The 24770-nt window shown below is 34.7% G+C and overlaps 5 protein-coding genes and 1 long non-coding RNA gene across 9 annotated transcripts; 1 reads left to right on the top strand and 5 right to left on the bottom strand.

The window, feature by feature from the left end:
- Positions 1-478: 478 nt before the first annotated feature.
- On the bottom strand, positions 479-3604 carry LOC111489004 (very-long-chain enoyl-CoA reductase-like). The gene is made up of 4 exons (XM_023136994.1): positions 3022-3604; positions 2852-2891; positions 946-1700; positions 479-782 (listed from the first exon to the last, which is right to left on the bottom strand). Exons 1-4 carry the CDS (start codon positions 3088-3090, stop codon positions 714-716), a joined length of 933 nt encoding a protein of 310 aa, XP_022992762.1. The 5' UTR covers positions 3091-3604; the 3' UTR covers positions 479-713.
- A 132-nt stretch (positions 3605-3736) lies between these two features.
- On the top strand, positions 3737-4943 carry LOC111489008. The gene is made up of 2 exons (XR_002719311.1): positions 3737-4062; positions 4690-4943. It is a non-coding gene; the product is annotated as an uncharacterized LOC111489008 (long non-coding RNA).
- A 107-nt stretch (positions 4944-5050) lies between these two features.
- On the bottom strand, positions 5051-10088 carry LOC111489005. 4 transcript variants are annotated; one of them, XM_023136996.1, is made up of 7 exons: positions 9883-10040; positions 9448-9480; positions 9160-9403; positions 9052-9067; positions 6681-6758; positions 5575-5724; positions 5051-5543 (listed from the first exon to the last, which is right to left on the bottom strand). In XM_023136996.1, the coding sequence occupies exons 1-7, from the start codon at positions 9923-9925 to the stop codon at positions 5418-5420; spliced, it is 690 nt and encodes a 229-aa protein (XP_022992764.1). In that variant the 5' UTR covers positions 9926-10040; the 3' UTR covers positions 5051-5417. The 4 variants fall into 4 exon arrangements, 3 of the variants coding, with proteins under 3 accessions (XP_022992764.1, XP_022992765.1, XP_022992766.1); XM_023136997.1 differs by having other exon boundaries at positions 5162-5475; positions 9883-10033; XR_002719310.1 differs by having other exon boundaries at positions 5162-5475; positions 5575-5860; positions 6681-7670; ... (1 more) ...; positions 9160-9480; positions 9883-10015.
- A 1806-nt stretch (positions 10089-11894) lies between these two features.
- On the bottom strand, positions 11895-12585 carry LOC111489007 (CASP-like protein 4D1). Its single transcript, XM_023137001.1, has 2 exons — positions 12394-12585; positions 11895-12293 (listed from the first exon to the last, which is right to left on the bottom strand). Exons 1-2 carry the CDS (start codon positions 12540-12542, stop codon positions 11978-11980), a joined length of 465 nt encoding a protein of 154 aa, XP_022992769.1. The 5' UTR covers positions 12543-12585; the 3' UTR covers positions 11895-11977.
- A 1288-nt stretch (positions 12586-13873) lies between these two features.
- LOC111489006 (CASP-like protein 4D1) lies at positions 13874-14579 on the bottom strand. The gene is made up of 2 exons (XM_023136999.1): positions 14265-14579; positions 13874-14179 (listed from the first exon to the last, which is right to left on the bottom strand). Exons 1-2 carry the CDS (start codon positions 14532-14534, stop codon positions 13982-13984), a joined length of 468 nt encoding a protein of 155 aa, XP_022992767.1. The 5' UTR covers positions 14535-14579; the 3' UTR covers positions 13874-13981.
- A 5917-nt stretch (positions 14580-20496) lies between these two features.
- LOC111489003 (dof zinc finger protein DOF2.4-like) lies at positions 20497-21938 on the bottom strand. Its single transcript, XM_023136993.1, has 2 exons — positions 21823-21938; positions 20497-21707 (listed from the first exon to the last, which is right to left on the bottom strand). The coding sequence occupies exons 1-2, from the start codon at positions 21874-21876 to the stop codon at positions 20697-20699; spliced, it is 1065 nt and encodes a 354-aa protein (XP_022992761.1). The 5' UTR covers positions 21877-21938; the 3' UTR covers positions 20497-20696.
- Between the last annotated feature and the right edge of the window lie 2832 nt (positions 21939-24770).

The raw sequence follows: 24770 nt of genomic DNA, 5'->3' as shown, positions 1-24770 counted from the left end.
TTTTTTTTTTTTTTTTTTTTTCTTCATTTTATTAATTCTTAATTACTATTTCATTAATTACTATTTCAAAGGTGACCCTGGTTATCAATTTAAGCAAATCTCGACAAAGTGACCATGGTGTATCATATCTTCTTGTCGATGATATAACCAGTTAAAAATATTATATAATCGACAAAGTTAAAAACAATTGAGTTAAAAACAATTGTATTTTTTTAGTTGGGTGAAAAATTGAATCGTTAATATTTAATTTGGATTTGGATTGAATTGATTATCAAACATAGTTGCACTTAAAAGGAACGAAAAAAATAAAACTTTGATCAAATTGATATGATATATGATATATGTCTAATATATTTTTAAGTGGGTAAAATATTATAATCTTGATCAAAAAGTCAAAAGCCCGAAAAAACATAGATAATTATCAACTTCTCCTTTCCCTTCCGGAAACACTTTAAATTAAGAGTGTTAACTCTTTTGGTAGAGAAAAAAATTCTATCAGAACTATAAATTTAGAAGCATCAACAATATGTCACTACAAAGACAGCAGTTGAAAGAGGTGAAAAGGAAACATGCAGCCATCAGTCACCAAGAACTCACTAAACGCCGAAGCAAAACAAAACAAAAGGACCATTGTTCATAATGTTCAGACCACAACAAAGAACATAACTTAATTTAGCTCATTGAATGGATGCTGCGGCAGCTCATTCTTTCTTCTACAGAAATGGAGGAAGTATCACCCATCTGCGTGGATACTTTGGTCTTCCCTCTTTCCCATCAAACAGCTGCAGATACGAAACAAATGATCAAATGAGAGGCAAAATCACTATAAAAAGCCTCTAGCAAGATCCAAACATGTGATGGGAAGCTTAAGAGAGATGTTTAGAACAAGGGAATCGCACGTTTTGAGTTTAGAGGTGATTTAACATAGTATAAGTTATACGATACCTTTTTGAGGCGACGGTGCTTTGCGAGGGCCCAGTTTGTCATGATAAGAGTAGCAACCACAAGAAAGACATAACCAGCAACAGTCTGTGTAGCTATATTGAAGCCTACCCACTGATATATCTCTGTTGTGTAATTTGCACATGTCACAATGTTGAACAGAAACCCCTTAGGGATTTGATATCCCCCACTGCCCTCAGGGCTCCGCAGTTTTCTCAGCAAGATATGACAGTAGAAGTTTGACACTTGACACAGCAAACCAAATGCAAACCCAATCTTCATTTGAAGGTCACTAACAGGCGTATAAAGTGGGTGATTCACATAATATGCAATATACGAGCCAAACGACCAGTAGTAAGCACAGTTCCGGAAGACATTCGAGAGCGGTGAGGTTGCGTGGCTGAACCTATGCACGAAAAATGTTTCCATGATCCGTTTGAAGTAATGAAAACACCAGTAGTACATTGCATACGTCTGAACCGGATGGATGATACGTTCTGCATTGTAGCCAAAGAGCTGATATACAGGGAAGTAGTAAAAGATGGGGTAGAGGATCAAGGGACCTAAGTATTCCCAGAAAAAGAGTGTACGATACGAAACTTGCGGGCCCAAGTCCTTGAAGACGACCGATATGATGTCCGAGTTGTCGCTACAATATTCTCTAAGGCTTTTCTTGTAGTTAAGAACAGTAGGCCTCTCCTTTGAACCAGGTTGAACGGGAAGAGTTAACCTTTGCCTAGCAGGGTAGAACTTTTTGGCTGTTTAGAGAATGAAACAAGGAAATCATATAGCTGCACTTTACATAAAGAAATGATAACGATTTACATGCATACGTCCTAATAAGAAGTCGTAACAGTAATAACAATATCAAATGTTTAACAGTCCAAGCCTACTACTAGCAGATATATCTTCTTTGAGCTTTCTCTTTCGGGCTTCCCCTCAATGATTTTAAAACGCATCTGCTAGGGAGAGGTTTTCACACCCTTATAAAGAATGTTTCGTTCTCCTCTCCAACTGATGTGGGATCTCACAATCCACCCCCCCTTTGGGACCCAGTGTCCTTGCTAGCACACCGCCGCATGTCCACCCCTTTCGGGGCTCAACCTCCTCGCTAGCACATCGCCTAATGTCTAGCTCTGATACCATTTGTAACAGTCCAAGCCCACTACTGGCAGATATTGTCCTCTTTGGGCTTCCCCTCAAGGTTTTTAAAATGCGTTTGCTAGGGAGAGGTTTCCACACCCTTATAAAGAATGTTTCGTTCTCCTTTCCAACCGATGTGAAATATCACATAGACACTATCAAGTCTTAATCATTTTAGATTTCTTTTTGTTTTTCTTCTTTATAAAACTCAGTGGAGTGGAGGATTCCATCCACAGTAAATGTCATTAAGGTACTTTGTGTTTAATCTTAGCAGACAACAACAAGAGAGCCATGTCGAAGACGAAGACGAATCGAAGGAGGAAGCCAAGATGCCAAGTTCAGATTCCATTGCCTGAACCTGTCAGTTCTCTAGCCAAGACGCTAGAGAACCGAAAATTCTATGCAATATAATCAAGAACAATAAACATACAGTTGGGAAAAAGCAGAAAAGACCAGCATACTTAGTAACAAAGTTTTAATTCCTCAACAATTCCACACCCAAAAGCTTAAACTGCCAGGCTAGTTTAAACTTAATCTTTTAGATTCATCCATGGCATATCAGCAACCAAAACATAGCTCAACTAAGCAACATATATGCCCTTAACAAGAAGCCATACTTGAACTTAGCCGCAATATGTTGTTGAACTAAAAGAAAATGAATCTGCAAACTCCAATTCTGTCATTCACTTCAATAAACATGCAAATCTAAGGAAATAAGAGCATGTGTGCAGCAATTAAAGGAACCATTCTACTAGGTTGCACTCACTTCGCTTATAAATCGCATCCTGTAGATCAGCCACCGAAGCCTGCAAAAAACAAAACGAAAATTTCCATTAAACTCAAAGTCCCATATTCTTCTCGTCCTTTCTTCTTTTCCAAGAATCGAGAAGGGAAGTGGGAAAGAAACAGTAATTCAATCAAATTCCAAACACTTACAGAGTCGCTCAGTTGAATGCCCCCCTTAACAATCTCTCTCCCACTGCGAGAAACCACCGAGACCTTCATTTTCGAAGCCAAATTAGAGAACCAGCTGGGCAAGTAAGCCTAATTTTTAAAACCCAGATCCCAAAAGAGCAGAACAAGAAAACCCAGAACCAAGAAATGGTTATGTGATGAGATCCCAAGTGGGTTTTAATTGAAAAATGACGAAAGTTTGAGGGTTTGAAGTGGGAGGTTGGGAAGTAGGGTATTAAATGGGGTGCAGTTGGGGTAGGAGAGCTAATTCCGATGACCCGTGCCGCTAATCATCTCCTTATTACACAAATCAACACATCGTTCAATCTGGAAGGCTGGCGGCCGACAAACAACTGAAGAAATTTATGAGGATGGGATGAACGGGAACCTAAATTCTTAATTGCAGCAAAATTTTGGTATGGATTAGTGAATTTGTGGCTGTGTCATCACTCCAAAAATCTAGAAGAGCAGATGGTAAGTGTAGAGAAACTTTCTATAAGCAGCCAACCTCATTTATAGTCAGCCCATCTTGCATTTATGCACAGAGTATATTGATGATCTTGAAAAAGGTTTCGTTTCAAGTTAGAAAGATATTAGAAAATTTGAGATTTGACGCTAGGCTTAGGTTCACAATTTTGATCGAAATTGAGTTAAGAGTAATAACAATTTTCATATAAGACGGGTCGATTAAGTTAAGGAAAGTTTAAACATTATTTAAAATTTAGGTCATATTTGATTTGGGCCAATTTTGGGAGATTGGAACGAAGCTGGGCCAAAGGGAAGTTGGCGGGCAGATTGAATTGCGGAACCCTATTGTAGCGAAATGTACTTTGGGAGTCTCCTGTGCCATTTTACGGGGAATTGAAATCTTGGTGGTGGGTGTTGAGCTGAATCATGGCTCGGAAATTCGGCGGTGGGTTGCGCCCGACTGGAACTCCCTCAGTGGGTTGGTCCTTTGTCGTCGTCGTCTCTTCGCTTCTCGCCGGCGCCTCCATCGTCCACAACATCTACAAACCAAATCTTGTACGCTCCCTCTTTCTCTCTCAATCTGTTCTGTGCATATATCCGTAGAGCGACTCTTTGATGATTGTTCGTTGTCGGAAATATAGTCATGTGTCTATCGATTGGTGGTTTGCCATGCCTGTAACCTGTTCGATGAAAGGCCCACCTTGTATTTTGTGCCTATTGTTTTCTTATTTGATTACGAGCCTGTCATTCTCTGTTTTTGATCAATGGGGGATTCGGAAAAATTGTCCTGCTATGTTTTCTTGATATTAGATATCAATTTCAACTTCTGAGTTTCTTCAGAAATCCATTTGGTACCGTTGGCAATTTAACTTGACAATGCCTGCAACCTGTTCGATGAAAGTCCACCTTGTAATTTATTCCCACTGCCTTCTTATTTGAGTATTAGCCTGTCATTTACTGCTTTTGATCAATGGGTTTCAGAAATCAGATATCAACTTTTTCCCTTTTTCCAGAAATTCCAAGGATCACCGATCCGTTCTCTATTTCTTGCTTTTCTTTTTTGTTAGCTGTTCATAAAAAGTTCAATTTTTTCTGTTCATACATTTTTGCTATCGTGTTGCTTCATCCATTTGTCTTGTAGTCTCCCAGTTTCTAACTTTTATCGTTTTAATGTTCTTGTAGACCTTGCCTCCAGTGGATAGTGTCCAAGCGACCAGCAAGAAAGACCATGTTTAAAATCAATTACTTTATAACTTCGTTTCTTTTCAGTTTCTGTTATCGTTGAGCTCAAATTGTTTTTCCACACGTTTTGATGTGAAAGTTCTCTACTGTTCAGAATGGAACAATAGAGTCTTTGAAAAACGATTCATCTCGAGAGCTTCAAGTGTGTTGTAAAATTCACAAAGTTATAACTAGTGCATTCTCCCTTTTGATTCTTTATAATTCTAAGCGGCTTTACCTCGTTCTCATTCAAGAAAAGAGCGCCTGAAAAGAGCACCTTCACCTATTTACATGTTCAATCAAAGAGATAGTGAAACCCATATTTACAAGGTTGAAGATTTCATTGACTCATGTTTTTGTTCATGTTCAAGATTTTGTTCGTTTACTCGACTGTAAAGTTCAGGTCAAGTAATAGAGGTTTAGGAAGAAGACGAGTTAGAGAGGTTCAGGAGAATTAATGGTCTTGCCTACGAGTGGTATGACAATCTCAAGTTCGGGTTCATATCAAGCTGAAAACCGATGCAAAGATAAGTGCTTAGGCAAGCACTCGGGTTAGCGGATCCGCTTAAGAAGCAAATCAAACTAAAAAGTCTTCAAGCTCCCCAGATGACTTCCCTGCTCTTCCTGCAATCTTCTCAATCCACATAGTCACAATTCTTTCTCTTAAAGGTAACACAAAGAAATGGCGATCAATCCAAGCCATCCAGAGCATGAACTGTAGCCGAAGTTGTACCTGAAACCTTACACCTGCAACGGGTGCATGGAAAAGTGGGATTTCGATCATAACAAGGCCTGTATGTGACCACAAAATTCACCAATTTCCCACGAATTCTTCCCGAACTCCACCTTCAAATTCCTTAGAACCCCACCGAGAGCCTGCCACGACGGATGCAAAGGGAACCGCGACGCCTGCAAAAAGCCAATCAATGGCGTTGTGTACCACTGCGAGAAAGACAACTTGGATCTCCACCCCTGCTGCCCAGAACTCAAAGGGAAGTGCATGTGGTGCAAGAGGAAGAGGCTTAAAGAGTTTATAAATGAGAGATATAAGGAACTCTCATTGCTGCTCTCGAATCAGCTATCCCTTCCTTCCCCTCCCCGAGAATCCAAAGACTGATCAGAAGCTTCCGACCTCTCCTCAAAGATGTCTTGGAAACAACCTACAATTTTAACATTATTTAGTGTTAGTAATCGAAAAATAAAATGAGAATTTCTCTCCACTCAAATGGAGTCAAAAAAAGATCTAGAAGTGCCCTTACCAAAGGTTTAGTTTTCAAAAATACACAAAACTTTCAAAAGTCAAATTTAACACCTTCAAACTTTTTTAAAAAATTTAAAAACTTGAAGATAATCTATGAGTCAGAGAAAGATGTGTCAATTCATATAGTGATGAATAAGAAAGTTTAAGGATATTAATACTACTTTTAAATTTTTATAAGTATTTTTAAAAATTAAAAAATAAAAATAAAAATAAAAAGTGTTTTTGAGAGTGGAAGCTCAGGGAGTATTGTTAAATTTAAAATAATAATAATAAAAATAAAATAATTTAACTTTTGAAAATTCATAGCTTTAACTAAAAAATATTAAATATAAACGTACCCCACAAACTAAACGTCATTGCGTGAGGAGGAGTTCGCGAAGAGGAAGGGAAATAAACCGCGTAAAATCCCAGTGTTCAGAAATTTCATCCAAATTCATATGTTTTTCTATGCATAAAGAGGGAGGAAAATAGCTTAAAACTTTTTGTCCCCAATTTCACCGCCTCCGAGCGACCACAGTACACAATGTAATAGAACTAAGATGTAACATTTATGAATGGTCGAACCCCCGGTTCTACAAGAACTTGGCGAAGAAGATAAAAGCACGGCGTAAAATGAAAATCCCAGTGTTGAGAAATTTCTTTAGAATTCATATGGAATTTCAATGCAATGCATAGAGACGAAGAAAAATACCTGAAACTCAACGCCTTCGATTTCATTATATATAGCCACGCATTCCATTCTGCATATTCTCAAATCTCTTCTCTGCTCAGATCTTTTCCCTGCTCCCAGAATTGTTCTTTGGCTTTGTTCTTGTTTTTTCTTTTGAAGGCAACACAGAGATATGGCGATGGGGACCTTGCGCAATCCAAGCCACCAGATGCATGAATTGGAGCTGAAGGAGTATCAGAAACCTTACACCTGCGATGGCTGCAAGGAAACAGGATTCGGCCCTCGATACCGATGCGAAAAATGCGATTTTGATCTCCACAGAGCCTGTATGTTTGCACACAATGCACCGAATTCCCATGAATTCTTTCCGGGTTCCACCTTTGAGTTCCTCAGAAACCCACCAAAATGCTGCCACGAGACCATAGTAAGGTGCGACGCTTGCAGAAAAACCATCAATGGCTTCGTGTTCCACTGCGAGGAAGATGACTTGGACCTCCACCCATGCTGCCGAAACCTCAAAAATAGTTACCAAATTGAAGGCGTGGAGTTCAATCTCCACAAGAAGGTGAAACGGAAGTGCACGTGGTGCAAGAGTAAGCGCCCCAAACACGGCGGCAAAGGCAAAGGCAAAGGGTGGTCCTACATCTCTGAATGCGGCAACTACCATGTTCATGTGGCTTGTGTTACTGAAATGGTTTTAAATGAATTGAACAGAAGCGGAGGAAACACTGCTGAAAAATCTTTGGCTCTGAATGTGAATCTGAAAGAAATTAGCCGTCCGAAGAAAGGCGGAGGAGGTAACAAGATGCTGAGAATCCTCAAGATCTTCATCCAGACCGTCATTAGTATCATACTTGGGGATCCCACCATGATTTTGGCCTCCCTCTTTGTCCAACTGATTGCATGAAACTTCTTTGACTTTTGCTTCGCCTTTTCCTTCGGAATTGTATTTCATCTTTTCTTTTACTCCAAATGCGTTTGTAATACTATGTTTCAATTTCGATTGTGTGCCTGCAAATGAACAGATCATAATAATGTTGCTTCTTCTTTATCGATGAACTATTTTATTGAAGATTTTTGTTCCCCTATCATTTTACATATGAACACAGAGAAACATAAAGGCAAATGTCTGTTTCAAAACGGAAAAACAGAAATAAATAAAGTAGATTACAGAATTTTTCGAAAAATGAAAAGGTTAACCTAATTTCATTAACAGAAATACGAAAACAATGCAACGTATCCCCAAATCTTCTGAGAATGGAGGAACTAATAAAACTAAAATCGGCAGAGCATCACTAATTTCAAGCAATGCATAAGCGGTTAGAAACCGATCGTCCATTTCCCAAATCTTGGATCAAAATCAAAGCAATACTGAAAACGATCCAACCGAACCAGTTCGGATCTTCGTGTCTATCCAGTAGATAGAAACAAGTTACCTGCTGTTGCCGTGGTCGTGCAGAGCTGGAAGTGAACTCCCATGGCAGACTAAGGATCGAAAGCGTCTGCTGCAGCACTCCCGATTCCCGATCAGCGAAGGACGATAGCGGCGAGTGGAAGATTGTTAATAGATAGAATAATTGGGGCTATGGGAAAGGAGAAATTGGGCTTGGGCTCAAGTATATTAATGGGCCGTTCGGAGCGTGGGCTCGGTTTCCATTGGGTTTCACTTGACAGTTTGGATTTAAACTCCATAATTTCTCTCTCCATTTTGTAAGAAAATTATTATTCATTTTATTTTAAAAATATTAATTTTAATTTAATTAAATTATAAATTTTTCTGTGTTTGATAAATTTTTACTTTCAAACCCTAATTATGAAATTTCTAACATATATGCATATTTGTATATTTATTTAAAATTAATTAGTCATAAAAAATAATAATATTACCGGGAGGTTTGGATTAATATCTAAAACAATTAAAAAAAAGTAATTCCAAACACGTTATATATTAATTTGAGAGTACGAAAGTATGAACATGAAAAATAATATAGGGAAGAAAGGTCTTTGATTATTATTTCCGACTACAAAATATTACTATGAGCATAGAGACAACAAATTTAAATGTTTATGTCGGTTTCGATGACACTCATTTCTAAAATCCCTTGTTCTAGTTCGCTTTACTTATTGGATGAAGGTAGAATAATCATAGATTTATAATCAAATAATACACTCTCGAGTAGACAATATCATACCATTGTAGAGAGACGTGTTCGTCCGTCTCCCGATAAATAAAGAAACATAAACAGAGAAGTGTAGCGCGTACCAGTGTTGGAGAAATTTCGTTCAAATTCATATGGAATGTCAATGCATGGAGTCGGAGAAAAGTAGCTGAAGTCATATGCTCATTAAATATGCCACACATCCCATTCTGCATATTCTCAAATCTCTTCTCTGCTCTGATCTTTTCCCTGCAGCACCCAGAATTGTTCTTGTTTCTTTTTTCTTTCGAAGGCAACACAGAGAAATGAATATGGAGAAATGCGCAAAGTGCAGGGAGTACCATGTTGATGTGGATTGTGTTATTGATATGGTGTTTGATGAATTGGACAGGAGCAGAGAAAACACTGCCGGACAATATCTCGTTGTGAAGATGAAGATTAAGATGCAGCTGAAAGAAATTAGTCGTCGGAAGAGAGGATGTAAAAGGATTCTCAAAATCCTCAAGATCTTGATCAAGACCATCGTTAGTATCATTGTTGGGGATCCCACCCCAATTCTGGCCTCCCTCTTTGCCAAGCTGATTGAATGAATTCTATTTCATCTTTTCTTTTTAGTCCAAAACCGTTTGTAATAATTCTATGATTGAATTTCGATTGTGTGCCTGCAAATAAACAGATCATAGACCATAGTTATGCTTTGCTTATTCATTATCAATGGATTACACTACACTATTTTTTTTTTAACATTTTTGTTCCCCTATCAATTTACATATGAACAGAGATTGATAAACTAGGTTACAGAATTTTTCCAAAAATAAAAAGGTTAACCAAATTTCATCGACACAAATACGAAAACGATGTAACTCATCCCCGAATCTTCTGAGAATGGAGGAACTAATGAAAGTAAAATCGGCAGAGCATCATGCATTTCAAACAATGCGCAAGCAGTTAGAAACCGATCGTCCATTCCCCAAATCTTCTATCAAAATCAAAGCAATGCTGAAAACGATCCAACCGAACCGGTTCGGATCTTCTTGTCTATCTAGTAGCTAGAAACGAGTTACCTGTTCTTATAGTCATCGTGCAGAGCTGGAAGTGAACTCCCATGGCAGAACAAGGATCGAAAGCCTCTGCTGCACCACTCCCGATTCCCGATCAGCGAAGAACGATGGGGATAGCGACGGGTGGAAGCTTGTTAAGAGATGAGAGTAGTTGAGAAATTGGGCTTGGGCTCAAGTATATCAATGGGCCGTTGAAGCGTGGGCTCAGTTTCCAATGGGTTTGACGTGACAGTTTGGGTATCAGGATTGGGCCCTTCAAATTCATACTTCACCTTTTAAATCCATAACATCTCTCTCCATTTGTAAAAAAAAATATACAAAAAGATGGAACAAAACAGCCTATAAAACCCATCAGAATTTTAATTTAGTTAAAGAAAGAGAAATGGCGAGGGAGGAGATTCTCCGAAATCATCCAAGCCACCCAAGGCATGTTCTTGAGCTGAAGAACTACATGGAACCATACACCTGCAATGGGTGCAAGGAGAAGGGGTTCGGCCCACGATATCGATGCGAAAAGTGCGATTTTGATCTTCATAAACCCTGCACTTACGATCGGGTTGCGTCAATTTCGCATGAATTTTTCCTAAGTTTGAGGTTCAGGTTCATGAGAAATCCACCAAAACCGTGCCACCCAAAATGCATAATAAGGTGCGACGCTGGTAGGAAGACCATCAAAAGATTTGTGTTTCACTGCAAGGAAGATGAGTTGGATATCCACTCATGTTGTCGTGAGCTTAAAAAAAGCTACCGAATCGAACACTTGAAGTTTAATCTCCATGTAAATAATCCTTGAATATTATAAAAATATTTAATTATAAATAGAAAGAACAATTATATATTTTTAATATAATATATATAGGAAACTCTAATCGATGATTGAATAGAGGAAAGTGCATGTGGTGCAAGAGGAAGAGGCTTGAAGATGGCGGTGAGGACAATGGGTGGTCGTACGTGTCGGAGTGCGAGGAGTACCATGTTCATGTCGCTTGTGTCACTGAAATAGCTTTAGAAGCATGGTACAAGAACCAGAGCAGCAGTGGAGGAAGCAGCAGCAGAAGCGGCGGCGGCATGAGGAGCAGTACTAGTGGAACGCAATCTGTGGCTGTCAAGTTGAATCTGAAAGAGATTCAAGCACGACGGCGGGCGGAGAGAGGAGGCATAGAGAACTGTCTTGAAACTTCTCTATGTCGGAAAAAATCTTTGTGTGAAAAACAAGTATTAATTAATTGGAAAATATTAAATATTTCTCTACATTAAACATCAAGTATTAATTAATTGGAAAATAACGTGTGAAAAACGAAAATCTTTGTCGGAAAAAATGTCGTCATTCTTGTCGTAGTCTTAATTAAATTAAATTAATATATAAAAATTGTGTTCGAGAGTACAAACAAAGTGCACCCTCTTTTCATTATATTAACAACTCTTAAATTTTGGATTATAAAATATATTTTTTTATTTTTGTTTCAGAGTTAATTGCTTTTCTTTTTTAAAAAATTCTTTTACAATATTTGTTTCCCTTCGTTCTCAAATTAAGATTGGGGTTCATAAAATATTTAAATATTTACTTTTTGTTATTTTAATTTAGTTAGTTAATTTTTTTTAAAAAATAAACATAAATATTTCTTCAAATTAAGATTATTGCTTCTTTATATAAAATAATTAAATTAAAACTAAAATACTAAATATGCAAAGACTATCAAATCAAGAAATTTTATATAACCTATTTGTCTTTGAACATTTTAGATTAATTCTTAAACTTTAAAACCTAAATGTCTGAACTTTTAATTTTAATTCTTAAACTTTAAATCACTTATCAAAGAAGTTTAGACGAATGTGGGCCGAAAGATTCTTGTTGGGCCGTCTTGAAAGTTTAGACGAGTATGGGCCCATTTAATGTTACTATTGATATTTAATATAACTTTAATGTAGAGCAATATCTTAATAATTGATTATAATATCTTAATAATTATGTTGAAATAATTTATGACCCAAATAATTAAATTTGATTTAATAATTGAACATAAAACAAGAAAGAATTTGATAAAAGGATGTCCGACAAAGATTGTAGTATGAATATTGCAATAAATTAAAAACAAAACTAAGTAGGTTTGTGAGAAAGGGCAAAAGAGGAAAGAACAGAAACCACAGCACTGCATAAAAAGGCAAGAAGAAGAAGAGCCGCAGCGGCGTTGCCTTGGTCGAAAAACGAGTTCAACCAATCAATATTGGCCTTCAAGTCTATGGTAGAACCCAGCGCCGCCGCCGCTCCCGCCAGCAGAAAGTACGACAAAACCTTATCACCGAAGAAGTCGAATAAAACACCGCCGTCGGTTTTGGTTATGAGACGATAAAGGGCTAAGGCTATTTGCAAGAGGTTGAAAGCTCCTCCAATGATGATGGTCGCCATTGCAAACCTTCAAATTTTGAATTTTTTTTTTCAAAATTAATAAGAATAATAATAATTAACAAATCATGAAACCCAATAGAAATAAATGGAAATAAATAAATAAATACCTATAGGAATTGACATTATGGAATTGAAGCTTCTCATCTCCTACGGTCTTGGAAGTGGTTCCAAGAACGATGATGGAAATTAAGAGGAAGACGAAGGTGAGAACTCTGAGCACAAAAGAAGCAATTTTGGTACCCATTTTAGCTTCCATTTTTGCTGATATTGCTAATGAATTTGATATCTATAACTGGTTCACCTTTTATAGCCCAAAAAATGTCCATTGCTTTTTGTTTTCACATGGCGCTTCAATCGTGTAAAAAACATCTTTGAATATTCAAACAAACATGTCTTTGTTCACATTATAAGTTGCCTACTACTTCCTCATTTTTCTTCTTCCATTCCGGGTAAACGTTTACCCTTGTTCACGTCTTTGTTTTTCTTTCCGAAAAAACTCAAACAAAGTGTTAGAATCACGATTCTCTTAGATGGTACGAGATAGTATTATTCATTTATAAATCCATGATCTTCCATTACAAAAAAAGAAAAGAACGGGACGTTTATCTTTTGATTTGCTTACATTAATTTCGGTAAGGTAAATATAAAAAAATTAGAACGTGAAATTTTGTATCATTTTTTGAGAAGGGTTTACATCGATTTTGTAAATGCAACAAAAACTAGAAGCTATTGTACAAGTTGACTTTTGAGTATTGAAGCAAGTGGATGAAGAGGTAATAATGGCTACTTCCTCGTTATTGCTTTGACTTTGAATAAATTATAATGGGCAAAGTCTTTTAATTATTAATTTATAAATCTATTATATTAGATTTTAATTTAACAAATATTAATTGAATTTAGGACATGCACATGCTATATTTATTGAATTTTAAATATATATTTAATAGGGTGATTAATTTTAAAAAAAAAAAAAACCTTAATTTATCAAAAATTTAATAAATACATAATAAAAAAACTTGTGCAATGTCGATGGTTTACTTTTGATGAACTCCCAAGTGAACGTGGTGGGAAGGTTCACCGGCCGGAAATGGCGGCCAAGTCTTCTCTCCCAACGTTTTTGTCAAATAACCAGACATGTTTCAAGTCGTTGTCCTTAAAATATATTTTATTCTCCTTTGACTTTTTCTATAGTTTGACCTACTCCCTCATTAATGATTCATAACGTTGTTAGATGGAGATTAAAAATCTCTAGCCTTCTTAATTAATAATAGCATGCTTAATTTAATAATTTAAAAATGTTTAATAAATAATTAAAATTTTTTATTTTATATTTATACGACAAGTAGATGAAATTTCAAATGTTTCATAACACGTTTAATCAATTCCGATCATATGACAGATGAAATTAAAAAGGTAATGAATAGTATGAAATGTGTTTTGTTTATTTTTTTTAAATGAATTATTGTTCAAAATTTTCTCGTGATATAATAGATTATTAACCGATGAATGCCACCGTAGGTGAGTAATTATATGAAAAGGAAAGAAAAAAAGAATTGTATCAAACAATCCAATCAAATTTGAGAGAAAAAGAATTGTAACAAATCATCAAACAAAAACAAATAAGAACAACATGATCTTGAGACAAAAGAAAAAAAAAAGAACATGGAAACAATTAAATAACCAAAGATTAATCGATTAAGGTCGCTTGGAGAGTGCAAAGGAAGAGAGAATAGAGACAGCCGCCGAACAAAAGAACGCAAACAAAAGAAGAGCTGAGGCCGCATATGCCTTGTCAAAGAATGTTCCAAAGTAGTCATCTGGGTCTAATGTTTGCAAATCCACCGATAGTCCAAACCCAGCTGCTGTGCCTGTGGCTAGAAGGTATGACAAAAACTGCACCAAAACCAACACATTTAAGGCCACATAATCGAATTGAATTCGAATCAAACACAACGCTTGATATGTGTGTATAACGTACCTTGTCGCCAAAGAAATCAAATAGTATGGTACCGGTTGCACCTTTAACGATATTAAAGAGGGAGAATGCGATTTGCAAGAGGTTGAATACGATCCCGATGATGATCGTAGCAAGCACGTACCTATATGTATGAAAGTTGTTGAAATGAAACTTTACTGATTCAACGGTTTGGGAAGTGGTAACGAGAACGAAGAAGGAGATGAATAGAAACACAAAGGTTAGGATTCTCAATATAAGACAAGTCACCCTTGCACCGCTTGAATTTTCCATCTTTCTCTTATGATATTAACAAAACCCAAAACTCTTTGTAATTCTCTCCACAAAAATGGCATGAAATTGCATGAGAAGAGAGTTTTATAGCCCTCGAACGTGACGTATGCCAAGTCATAAATAAATCCCATAAGTTCTTGGAGATTAATCATAAAAGACATGTTGGTGATTGGCCTCTCTTCTAGAACATATGAAAATTGAAGTTTTTTTTTTACTGGGTCAATTGTGTACACGGATTGGGTTGGGTTGAGTTACTGGGTCAATTTTGAATTAGTGACTCAAGTAACTTGAATAGAGTTCACAAGTCAAGTCAAGCCAAGCCAACTTTCTATTTTCAGGTTGAGTTGGGTTGGGTTGTCAGGTTACATTAATAACTAAAATCTTATAAACTTGTAATATCAAATATTTACAAGCCACCGTACATCGACCTTAAATATTTTTAATCTTTTTAAAAGTAGAGTATAGGGTTGGATTGTAATCCTATTTTTTAAAAAAGTTTTTAATTTTTCAAAGATTGAACTCAACCCAAACTGAAAAAGAATTTAACCCAACCCAACTTTTATGGTTTGGGTGAGATAATCGAACATCCTTAATTGGTCTTGCCATCTACCGTGGTCATCATTAGAGTAATTTGATTAAATTTTAAGATTTAAATACTTATTTTTTAGAAATAAAGTTTTGTTTCAGTTCCATTATCGTGGAGTCCTACGTTACGTTAGCTTGTTTAGGGAAAATCATGGGTACTAATTAATAAACATCACCTCTATTGGTAAGAAAATTTTTGAAAAAAATAAAAAATAAAATTACGAAAGATTATGTTTAAAGTAAATAATGTCAGACCACCGTGGAGATTCCTCAATTATGTTCAAGGATATCGAATAAAGAAGTTGTGAGGTTGATGGTTATACTCCTCCCACACGCTATTTTTTATTTTAAATATGTTTAATTCCTCGCTATTATATTTATATGTTTGACCAAAAATAATAATAATAATATTAAAGTAGGTGGTTTAATTATTTAATTTGGTAAAGTTGTGGCCATAAATTGAGGAAACAAGTGGTGGGCTACCAATTTCCATTTTTTGGAATAATATTTCAACTCTTAGCTTTCCCATAATCCCTTTCACAACTTTTGAATTTGTTCATATTAATTAAACCTATTTCAAATTTTTAAAATAAAATAAATAAAATTATGGATTTCTATTTCTTTTTTTTTTTTTTTATAAATATATGATCGTGAATTTAAATTTTCAATTGAATTTCTATAGGTTAAGTAGATTTTTCATTTTAATTTCCTATTTCTGAGGTGGATAATTTTATAATGGAAAATTATACGTAGGAAATGACTTGGCATTCTTGTCCGTATAATGGGCTGTCATAGGGTTGACCCTAGATGCCATCTCATCAAAGCTGGACATAATTCTTCCTAGTTGCTATCAAGTCAACGCTTTAAAATAATACGCAATTAAAAAATAACAAAATAAAAAAAAATCAGTTCACCCAAATAAATAAATAATGACGTATTATTATGGTGCATAGGCAAGCATATTTATTTCCAAAATTTAGAGAAAATAATAATAATTTAATGATATAACCTAGAATTTTTTCGAATCCAACTTTTTTCATGGAACATATTATATTAATACTAAAATCCCATAAAAATTGAAAATATGAATTAATTAAGGTCTCTTCGAGAGCGCAAAGGAAGAGAGAATAGAATAGAGACGACTGCAGAACAAAAGAAGAGCTGAGGCTGCATATGCCTTATCAAAGATATGACAAAAACTGCACCAAAATTGTTGCACACTAAAGAATTGAATCGAATAACACGCATAATTTGACTCACACATGACACAGAATGTTTGTGTATAACGTACCTTGTCGCCAAAGAAATCAAATAATAGGGTACCGTTTCGATTCTTAACGATATTAAAGAGGGTTTACCAAATCAACAACCCCTTGTCACAAGAGAAGAATGGGTGGTTTTGGGGCCCTTTTTTCATCATCCTTTAGTGTATAATATGTACCCATTTCGGAGACGATGTATATTTGATCTATTTTGATTTTATGCTTTATATCCTTCCTTTCTTTTTTTCGCTCTCGTAGACAACTAAGTCAACTGCCCCTTGTCATCATCCTCATCCCAAAGAAACTAAAAACAAGGTCGTGAGAGTTTATGTTCAAATTGGACAGTATCATACCTTTTGTATGAAGAGTCGTTATAGTGATATCAAAGTCATGCCTCTAGCTTAGTCATATCAGTAGAATTCTAAGAGTATCAAACAAAAAGGTGTGAGCTTTAAAGGTATGCTAACGATAGTTGACACAGTTTATTTGGAAAAAGATTAATAATGATTTAATATATAACGAGCGGTTTGATAAGAAATATAACTATTTTTAATATATATAAATAAAGATACATTCTTTCAATATTCTATTCGTCCTCCCACATACTTTTAATATATTATTATTCAATTTAATATATTATTTTTAATGTGGATAATTTTATGATGGAGAATTATACGTTGGAAATGACTTGGCATTCTTATCCAGTCAAGTCAACGTTTTCTTAGTTTTTGTCAAGTCAACGTTTTAAAATAATACGCAAATTTAAAAAACTATATTTTTTTTCAGGTCAACGAAATAATAAAATAATTAAACCTAAAAAAGAAAAAATAGTGACGCATTATTATGGCGTCCCCTCGTGGTTATAATTTTGTTTCCAGAAGTGGATAATTTAATAATAATATTTATTTCCTAAATAAAATAATATTAATTTTATCCATGAAATCCAGAATTCAAATTTATTTGGTTTATTAAAATAAAATAAAATAAAAATGGCTTTAACTTTCATAGCTCATGCGAAGCCCATTCTATCAAGTCGTGGATTTCGAGGCCCATAATATAGCGGCCCATTATATTGGGCTTAGTTTCTTAGATTCATACCAGCCCAATTCCCTTAGGGCCCATCAAATAAATCATAATAATATGGAATAAAATAATTTTTTTTTGAAGTGATGCAAAAGAAAGAGGGGTATTATTTGAAGGGTTAAATAAGTAAAATGGGAAGGGATTGGAGGGTAAATAAGTAAAGTTGGGAGGACGTTACTTTAATAAGACTCCACTAAGTGAGGTGCGATATGACAAAGAAGAAAGGCCCACGTAATTTGTGGACAAATCCATTCCCAAAATTGAGTCAAAAGCTAAGCTCTCTCTCTTATACGACACAACAATTAATATAATCAATTCAAACATGTCACACACACACCCCCATCAGCTTTGTCTCTTATTAAATCATCTCAATGTTTGAATACAAATTAATCATATGTTCCATCAACATCATCTATCTTTTTTTCCCTTTAAATTTTAAACAAATATAATCAAATTTATATCACTTTAATGAGCTTAACCGGGAGCGACACCATTTTTTGGTGCATATCGAAATCCTCGAATTCCAACATTCCTCTCAGCAATGTTGAAAAAATATCGACTGTGACTTAGTTTTTTCGCGCGCGTGCTCCAAATGACTCAATTAGGGTTTCGGTTCTAAGTCTGTATGTACAACGTTGTAGGCTTTTTTTGAATAAATCTATTATTTGAGAAGAAAATAGGGTTTGGGCTCAACTGAAAAAGCATACGCATAAGCACCCGAGCTCTTTCATCCAAATCCACCGAACCATCCAAAGCAAAAGCTCTTCTTTACCCCCTAACAAATACTTTGATCAATAGGGTTAATTGGTAAATTTAAATATATTTTCTTAAAATGAAAAATAATAAAATTTGATTTGTCATGAAATTTGGATTAAATCTTTATTAAATAATCATAGAAATTTCTTTAATTTCTTTTTCTTTTAGAAAAAGTGTCTTTTAATTTAATTATTATTATTTTCACTTATCGAAATTGATTATGCCTCGAATTCATAAAATCCAAATCAATAGAATTATATAAAGATTTTGAGTGGTTAAAACCCCAATGGAAGAATAATACCTTGAGATGAAAATTAATGGCTAAAAGCTGCCATAAAAATACATAAAACAATACCATATCCAACAAATTTAAGGTAACATAAAATCTTTGTCGTGAGAACAAATAAATCATTAACTTTCTCACAAAAACAAATAAATCATCATACGAGAATCGAACCAATACTTAAGATGATAATTGAAGTCGAAAAAACGCTATATCTCGATAAATTTTATAAAAAAAAGAATTAAAATTTATAATCGTTTGAGTAAATAAGCGTAATGATGATGTTGTAGATGCCGGAGATAATTTGGTAGAAATGATTAAGACATAATTTCTTAGTCAAAGATTGTTTGCTTCTTGGCTCCACATTGCCTAAAGGAAACCTCCAAACCACATGCTCTACCTTCATCCTCCTTACTCAATCTTATCCACTTCCTTTGATTTCTCTAGTAAAGTTATAGCTCTCTTTCTCTCTTTCAATATATATAGTCTCTCAAGTCGTAGTATCCAACTACGAAAAGTCTTTACGTGATTGATTGATATAGTTCATCGAATTTATGACGAAACGAGATACTCGTTAATAACCCTAAGTTTGATGGATCTGATGTGTATTTGTTCTTACGGGTTAAAAATTCAAACCCACTTCCACTTTCACTTTTATGGGTCTGATATATATTTGTCTTCTCTTTTACCCGTTACCCATTTTCTACAAATTCAAAACACGTGTATAATAGGGGGCAGATCCTCATTAGGGTTTTTAACAACGTTGTTTGTCTTTGAAGATATATAAACTTTTAGGAAATTTGAAAGCAGTCGGAGATTCAAACTCTCTCTTTGAATTCATCTCTTCACTTTAATAAAGTACGAAAATTTGATCGAAAATTTGATCATTCAACGAAGAGAGTTTGATTCAATATTAGTATAAGAAAAAGCGAGTACTAAATATAGTGAAAGAGTATCCAAGTTACATATGATTGAGCACATAGGGAAGAACGTGAGGTGTTATAACCTAGAAAAAAACACACAAATTGGAATCTCTCTAATTTTCTCTCTTTTTTTGGCCTTTGTTTCTCCCATAGATGAGATGAGAGATAAAGCTAAAAGAACCAAAGGACAGGATAAAGCTAAAGCTGCCATGGAAACAGAGAGAACATCTTCACGCCTATGCATGTGCCCATCAACCCACAAACAATAACCTAAAAGACCCCTCCTAACTTAGCTTGGAATTCCGGGCTCGGTTCTTTTCTTTTCTTTTCTTTTCTCTTCTCTTCCTCGTTCGATTTTGGGTGACTTATTTATGAGTATAAAACAACCCACAAAGCACAAACAAAAACGAATCATACGTTCTCTTATATCAGTTGGGTTTTCTCGATCTTTGTTCTTGTATTATGATATTAGGTTATATCAAGAGGACGAAAGTAAAAAGAGTAAAAACATATTCGAACAAAAAAGAAATGGAAAGCAAGATTCCATTCAAAAAGAATAAAAATCTATAAGAACTAAATGATGGGAAATACTGACATCATAACCATGATGCTAAATTCCAATCCCCTTTTACTTTGGATTCACTTTTGTTTAAATACACAAACATTACAATCAACACCAAAAGTTTAAGTGGTCAAGAGAAGGGCTTCTCCCTTTTTCTACTTTTGACCACCCCTTTTGAACCAACAAAAAAAAAAACATCCTAAAATGCCCCTAATTCAATCCGATACAAGACATGATTAAGCTCGATTCAAGATTGATATTCGAAGGGTCTTTACTCCGTGTTGATCGATTAAGCTATGCTCGGATTAATGGAAATAAGACTAAGATTAGAAGAGCAATGGATGATCATTCATCATTCATCATTCATGTGATTTCACAAAGAGATTATACAATTTGAGCGCTCTTCTCAAGTCAGAGATGATATCAAACTTAACGATGCATAATATAACAAAGCTCCTAATTAAAGTTAAACCCCAAATTTAAATAAATCAAGAAAAAAAAAATATTATAATAACAATGAAAACCCTCTAATTCTGAAATTTCATTCACCTTCTTTCCCCTTCCATGTTAGATTTTGAGCATTTTCTCAGCTGGGTTTCTCATTCTCTTTCAGCCCTGTACTACAAATTAAACAACAAAGAAAAAGAAAAAAACAAACCCCCGAAGTGTTAAGTTTTTGTAAGATCATGAAAAAATCGAAACCCCAAATTATAAAAGATCCGAAATTTGATCGGTACTCCATGCGGCATTCCCCGGTGTTGTTGTTGTTGTTGTGGTTGTTGTTGTTGTAGACGTGGTGGAATTCCAGAACGGATCGTTTGGTTGAATTCCGAGGAAATTTCTTGACAAATTGTGAATCCCTTGAGTTTCTTCCATGATTTTCATAGTATTGTTATTGATATTCCCCAATTGATGATGAGGTGTGGAAGAACTAAATCCATTGTCCATTAATGGCTTTGACAAACGCTGGTAATTTGAGAAATCAGCTGCTTGTGGTTGATTATGATGATGATGATGATGTTCTTCAGCCATGAAATTTGAGTACATCCCATTTTGTTGATGTAAATTTGCAAAAAAGGGTATTTTCCATTGATGATGATCCGTAATTCCACTTGATAAAATTGAGGATTCTCCCCCTGATGATGCCATTGATGGGATTTGAAGAGCTTCAAAGTTCAAACCCAGGTTCCCAAAATCACTAAGATGCTGCAAATTTTGAGCCAAAAATGGGAAATGGGTTGGCGGCGGCGGCGGTGGAGCTGGTGGTTGATGAGCCAATTGGTGGCTAAGTATATCCGTTGTGCAGCTATTTGATGACACTGTGCTTGTTGAAGTACTTGAACCTCCGGGAGATTTTGACCTATTGCTACCTCCTTTGCTTCTCTTACTCGACCGCCGACACCCACCTCCAACCGGCACACTCCTCATCGCCCCGCCTCTCGTCCAGTATCGTCGACAGGTCTTGCAAAAGTGGCGAGGCTGAGTGAGACTATAGTTGTTGAAGTAACAAAACTTCGTGTTTGTTGATTCACATCTAGGGCATTTTAGTCCAGCTTCGGGTTGCGGTATCTTCGCTAACCTAGCTCGATCTGTCATCGAGCCAGGTCTAATCGAGCCAGGTCCACCCCCACCACCGCCACTGGGGGCCGGGGGTGGCGGAGGTGGAAGATGCTGAGCATTATTAGTCTCACAGCTACTTGGTTGGAGCTGATTTGGTTGCTATTAAACCGATGAAAAAGCATAACCCCAAATCAAATGTTTGGTATATTCAAGTAAAGATATGCGAATATTTGTTGCTTTTGTAGTGAAGAAGCTATAGAGAGAAAGAGCATACCTGAGAAGGCCAATTGGGTGGATCAAGAAACACTGGAACTGAAGAGAAAACCATGGAGGAGGAGAGGAGGATAAAGGAAAAGAACAAAGATGAAGATAGTTGAGTGGGAGAGAAGAAAGAATATATATATACATATATATATATATACATATATATATATATATATATATATGTATGTATGTATATGTATATATATATGTCCCCTTCTGGCTTTAGGGTTTTGAAGAGAGAGAGAGAAGAGAATAAATATTTGGGTAAGTTTCTTATTGTTTAAGCTTCTTACAAAGAATTTAATAATGGAATTTGGGTTTAGGGTTTGGTTCGGTTCGGTTCGGTTTGGTTTGGCCATGCATGGCCATCACCACTCAAAAAGAAACCCTACTGTGGAAAAAGAAATTCTCTCTATGCTCGTTTCTTTTTTACCAACTTCTCTCTCTCTCTCGTTCATTTCAAAAATAAAAATAAATATATATATATTTTTTTTTATGGACGAGAAGATATATAAAAATTATTTTTTTAAGAAAAAAGTTGAAGCTATGGTGGGATGGTCTTGAGTGGTAGTGTCACAATCGAATGTACGTTTGTTTCTTAATTTCATACTAGAATTTAGCTATCTTTCGACATGGTCATGTTATCTACTCTGTCTCTCCACTAACTCATAAGAATTCTTTCAAGTCAGAACTAAATATGCTTACTGTGAGATTCCACATTGGTTGGAGAAGGGAACGAAACATTCCTTGTAAAGATGTGAAAACCTTTCCCTAACATACGTGTTTAAAAGCTTGAGGAGAAGTCTATAACTGAAAGTCCAAAGAAGATAATATCTATTAGTGATGGGCTTGAGACTGTTACAAATAGTATCAAAGCTAGACACCGTACGGTGTGCCAATGAGTACATTTAGTCCCCAAGAGAGGTGAATTGTGAGATCCTAAGAGGGCATACACATTTTAAGACCTTGAGCAAAAGCTCATAAGAATCTCAAAAATAACAATATCTACTATAGATGGGTCACTGAAAAAAGTGCACATTGGTCATGGTTAATAACTATTTATGTATTTATTAACCACTAGAACTTTAGGATCACTCTCATTTAGATGTTGGCTTGATTCATTTATGTAGTCCTTTACTCGAGTGTAACATAATCTGTCTCTGCCATCATTACCTCTACTGGTTCGTTTGGATGCTCTTATGTCTACTTCAACCGGCGCTTTTTATTGCTACTCATAATAAGCAAAACCCTATTTAATGATTCACCTACTTAGTATATACTTTTTTTTTCGCCTTTTTTTTTTTAATTTAAACCCAATATTTCCCCTTTTATATGAAAGTGAAGTCTAGGTCAATAAAGTATAAAGTCATTGAATCTTTGTTTAGTGAAGAACCTCGCATTATTCTCAATAAAATTATGTGTATATTGTAAATGTAAATGTATTACATCTATATGTTTCAAAAAAATTATCTAAACTATATATTAATATTTTTATAATTATTATCGCTATAACTTTCATATATTAAATATAATAAATTGGGTCGAGCTATTTCACAATTTGACGTCGAAGAAAATAAAATTTAAAATTATAGAACTATATAATAATTTAAAAAAATCAACAAAAAAGGAAAGAAAAAAAAAGTGGGTTGAAATATAATAGGTTCTAGAACAAGAGAAAAGTTATGCCATGTAGTGCAAACAATAATAATAAACAGCCCCTGACCAAATAAATGAAAGGATATTTTTGTCCCAACATAATAATAATGAATTTTTTTTTCTCACATTTTAATTATTAAAAGTTCGAACTTAATTAGCGTCGGAACACTTAAATGTTTGATATTTTATCTACTAAATTATGTTTAAATTGACGTTTATCAAATTTAATTATATACTAAACTTCATCTTATAATTTTTATAAAAAAATAAAGAGGATTAAATTAAGAATTAACTAAAAGAGTAGGGACCTCGTATAATTAGGTTAATATTTTTTTATTGGTCCTATACTTCATAATGTTGTGTTACTTTGACATTTTTTACCCTAATTTTGTCCGTAGTAATATCGATGACAAAGTGATGTGACAATAAGGTGACAATTCTTTACCACGTTTACACCTTTTATAAATATATTTTTTCCTTATATACTTTATTCTTTCTTTTTAATGCAATATCTCTTACTTTTACACTACCAATAAAATGAACGGTACTAGAAAAGATCATATCCTTACATAACCCACTACTAGCAGTCTCACAGTTTTAAAAGTGTCTAGTAAGGAGAGGTTTTTATGTATAAGGAATATTTTGTTATGGTCTCCGTGATCTTTTTATAATAAATAAGGATATTAGTTTGCATTAATTATAAGATAAAGTTTTAACATTATAGTTGACAAATTTTAATTAAAATGATGATATAGTTGAATACATTAGTACAAGATCCAAGTTGGGTTGGAGATATTAATGGAATCAAGAATATTTGGATCTCAAACATGTGATTGACTTTAACAACTATACAAACATAATTAATAATAATAAATAAACAAATAAATAAATAAAAAAAAAAAGAAAAAAAAAAAGGTACGTGGGTGTGTTTGGGAATCTAATTCCCTCTCTATCTAATCAATCTTTGCCGGAATATTTCTTTATCTCATTTCCATGCACCCACCCAACCATTAAAAAAATATAAATATAAATATAAATATAAATAATAATAAATAGATAAAGATGGGAAGCCAAAGCGTAGCTCTTTGCAGCTTTTGCCCCCCATCATATGCCAAGTACATTTGTTCATATCTTTTTTTGTTTTTTATTTAATTTTTTTTATTTAATTATTTATTTTTATTGAGGATATTCAATATTATTAGCTCATATCACTTGCTGACAGATACACCCATCCCTCTCCTCTCATATTTTAATGCATATTACCACCACGTGTAACTTTTTTTTTTTTTTTTTTTTTTTAAT

The sequence above is a fragment of the Cucurbita maxima genome, unplaced genomic scaffold (genome assembly GCF_002738345.1).
Source record: "Cucurbita maxima cultivar Rimu unplaced genomic scaffold, Cmax_1.0 Cma_Scf00014, whole genome shotgun sequence".
Classification (NCBI taxonomy): Eukaryota; Viridiplantae; Streptophyta; class Magnoliopsida; order Cucurbitales; family Cucurbitaceae; genus Cucurbita; species Cucurbita maxima.
The sequence above is the reverse complement of the archived record's forward strand: the minus strand, read 5'-3'. Positions and strand labels throughout refer to the sequence as shown.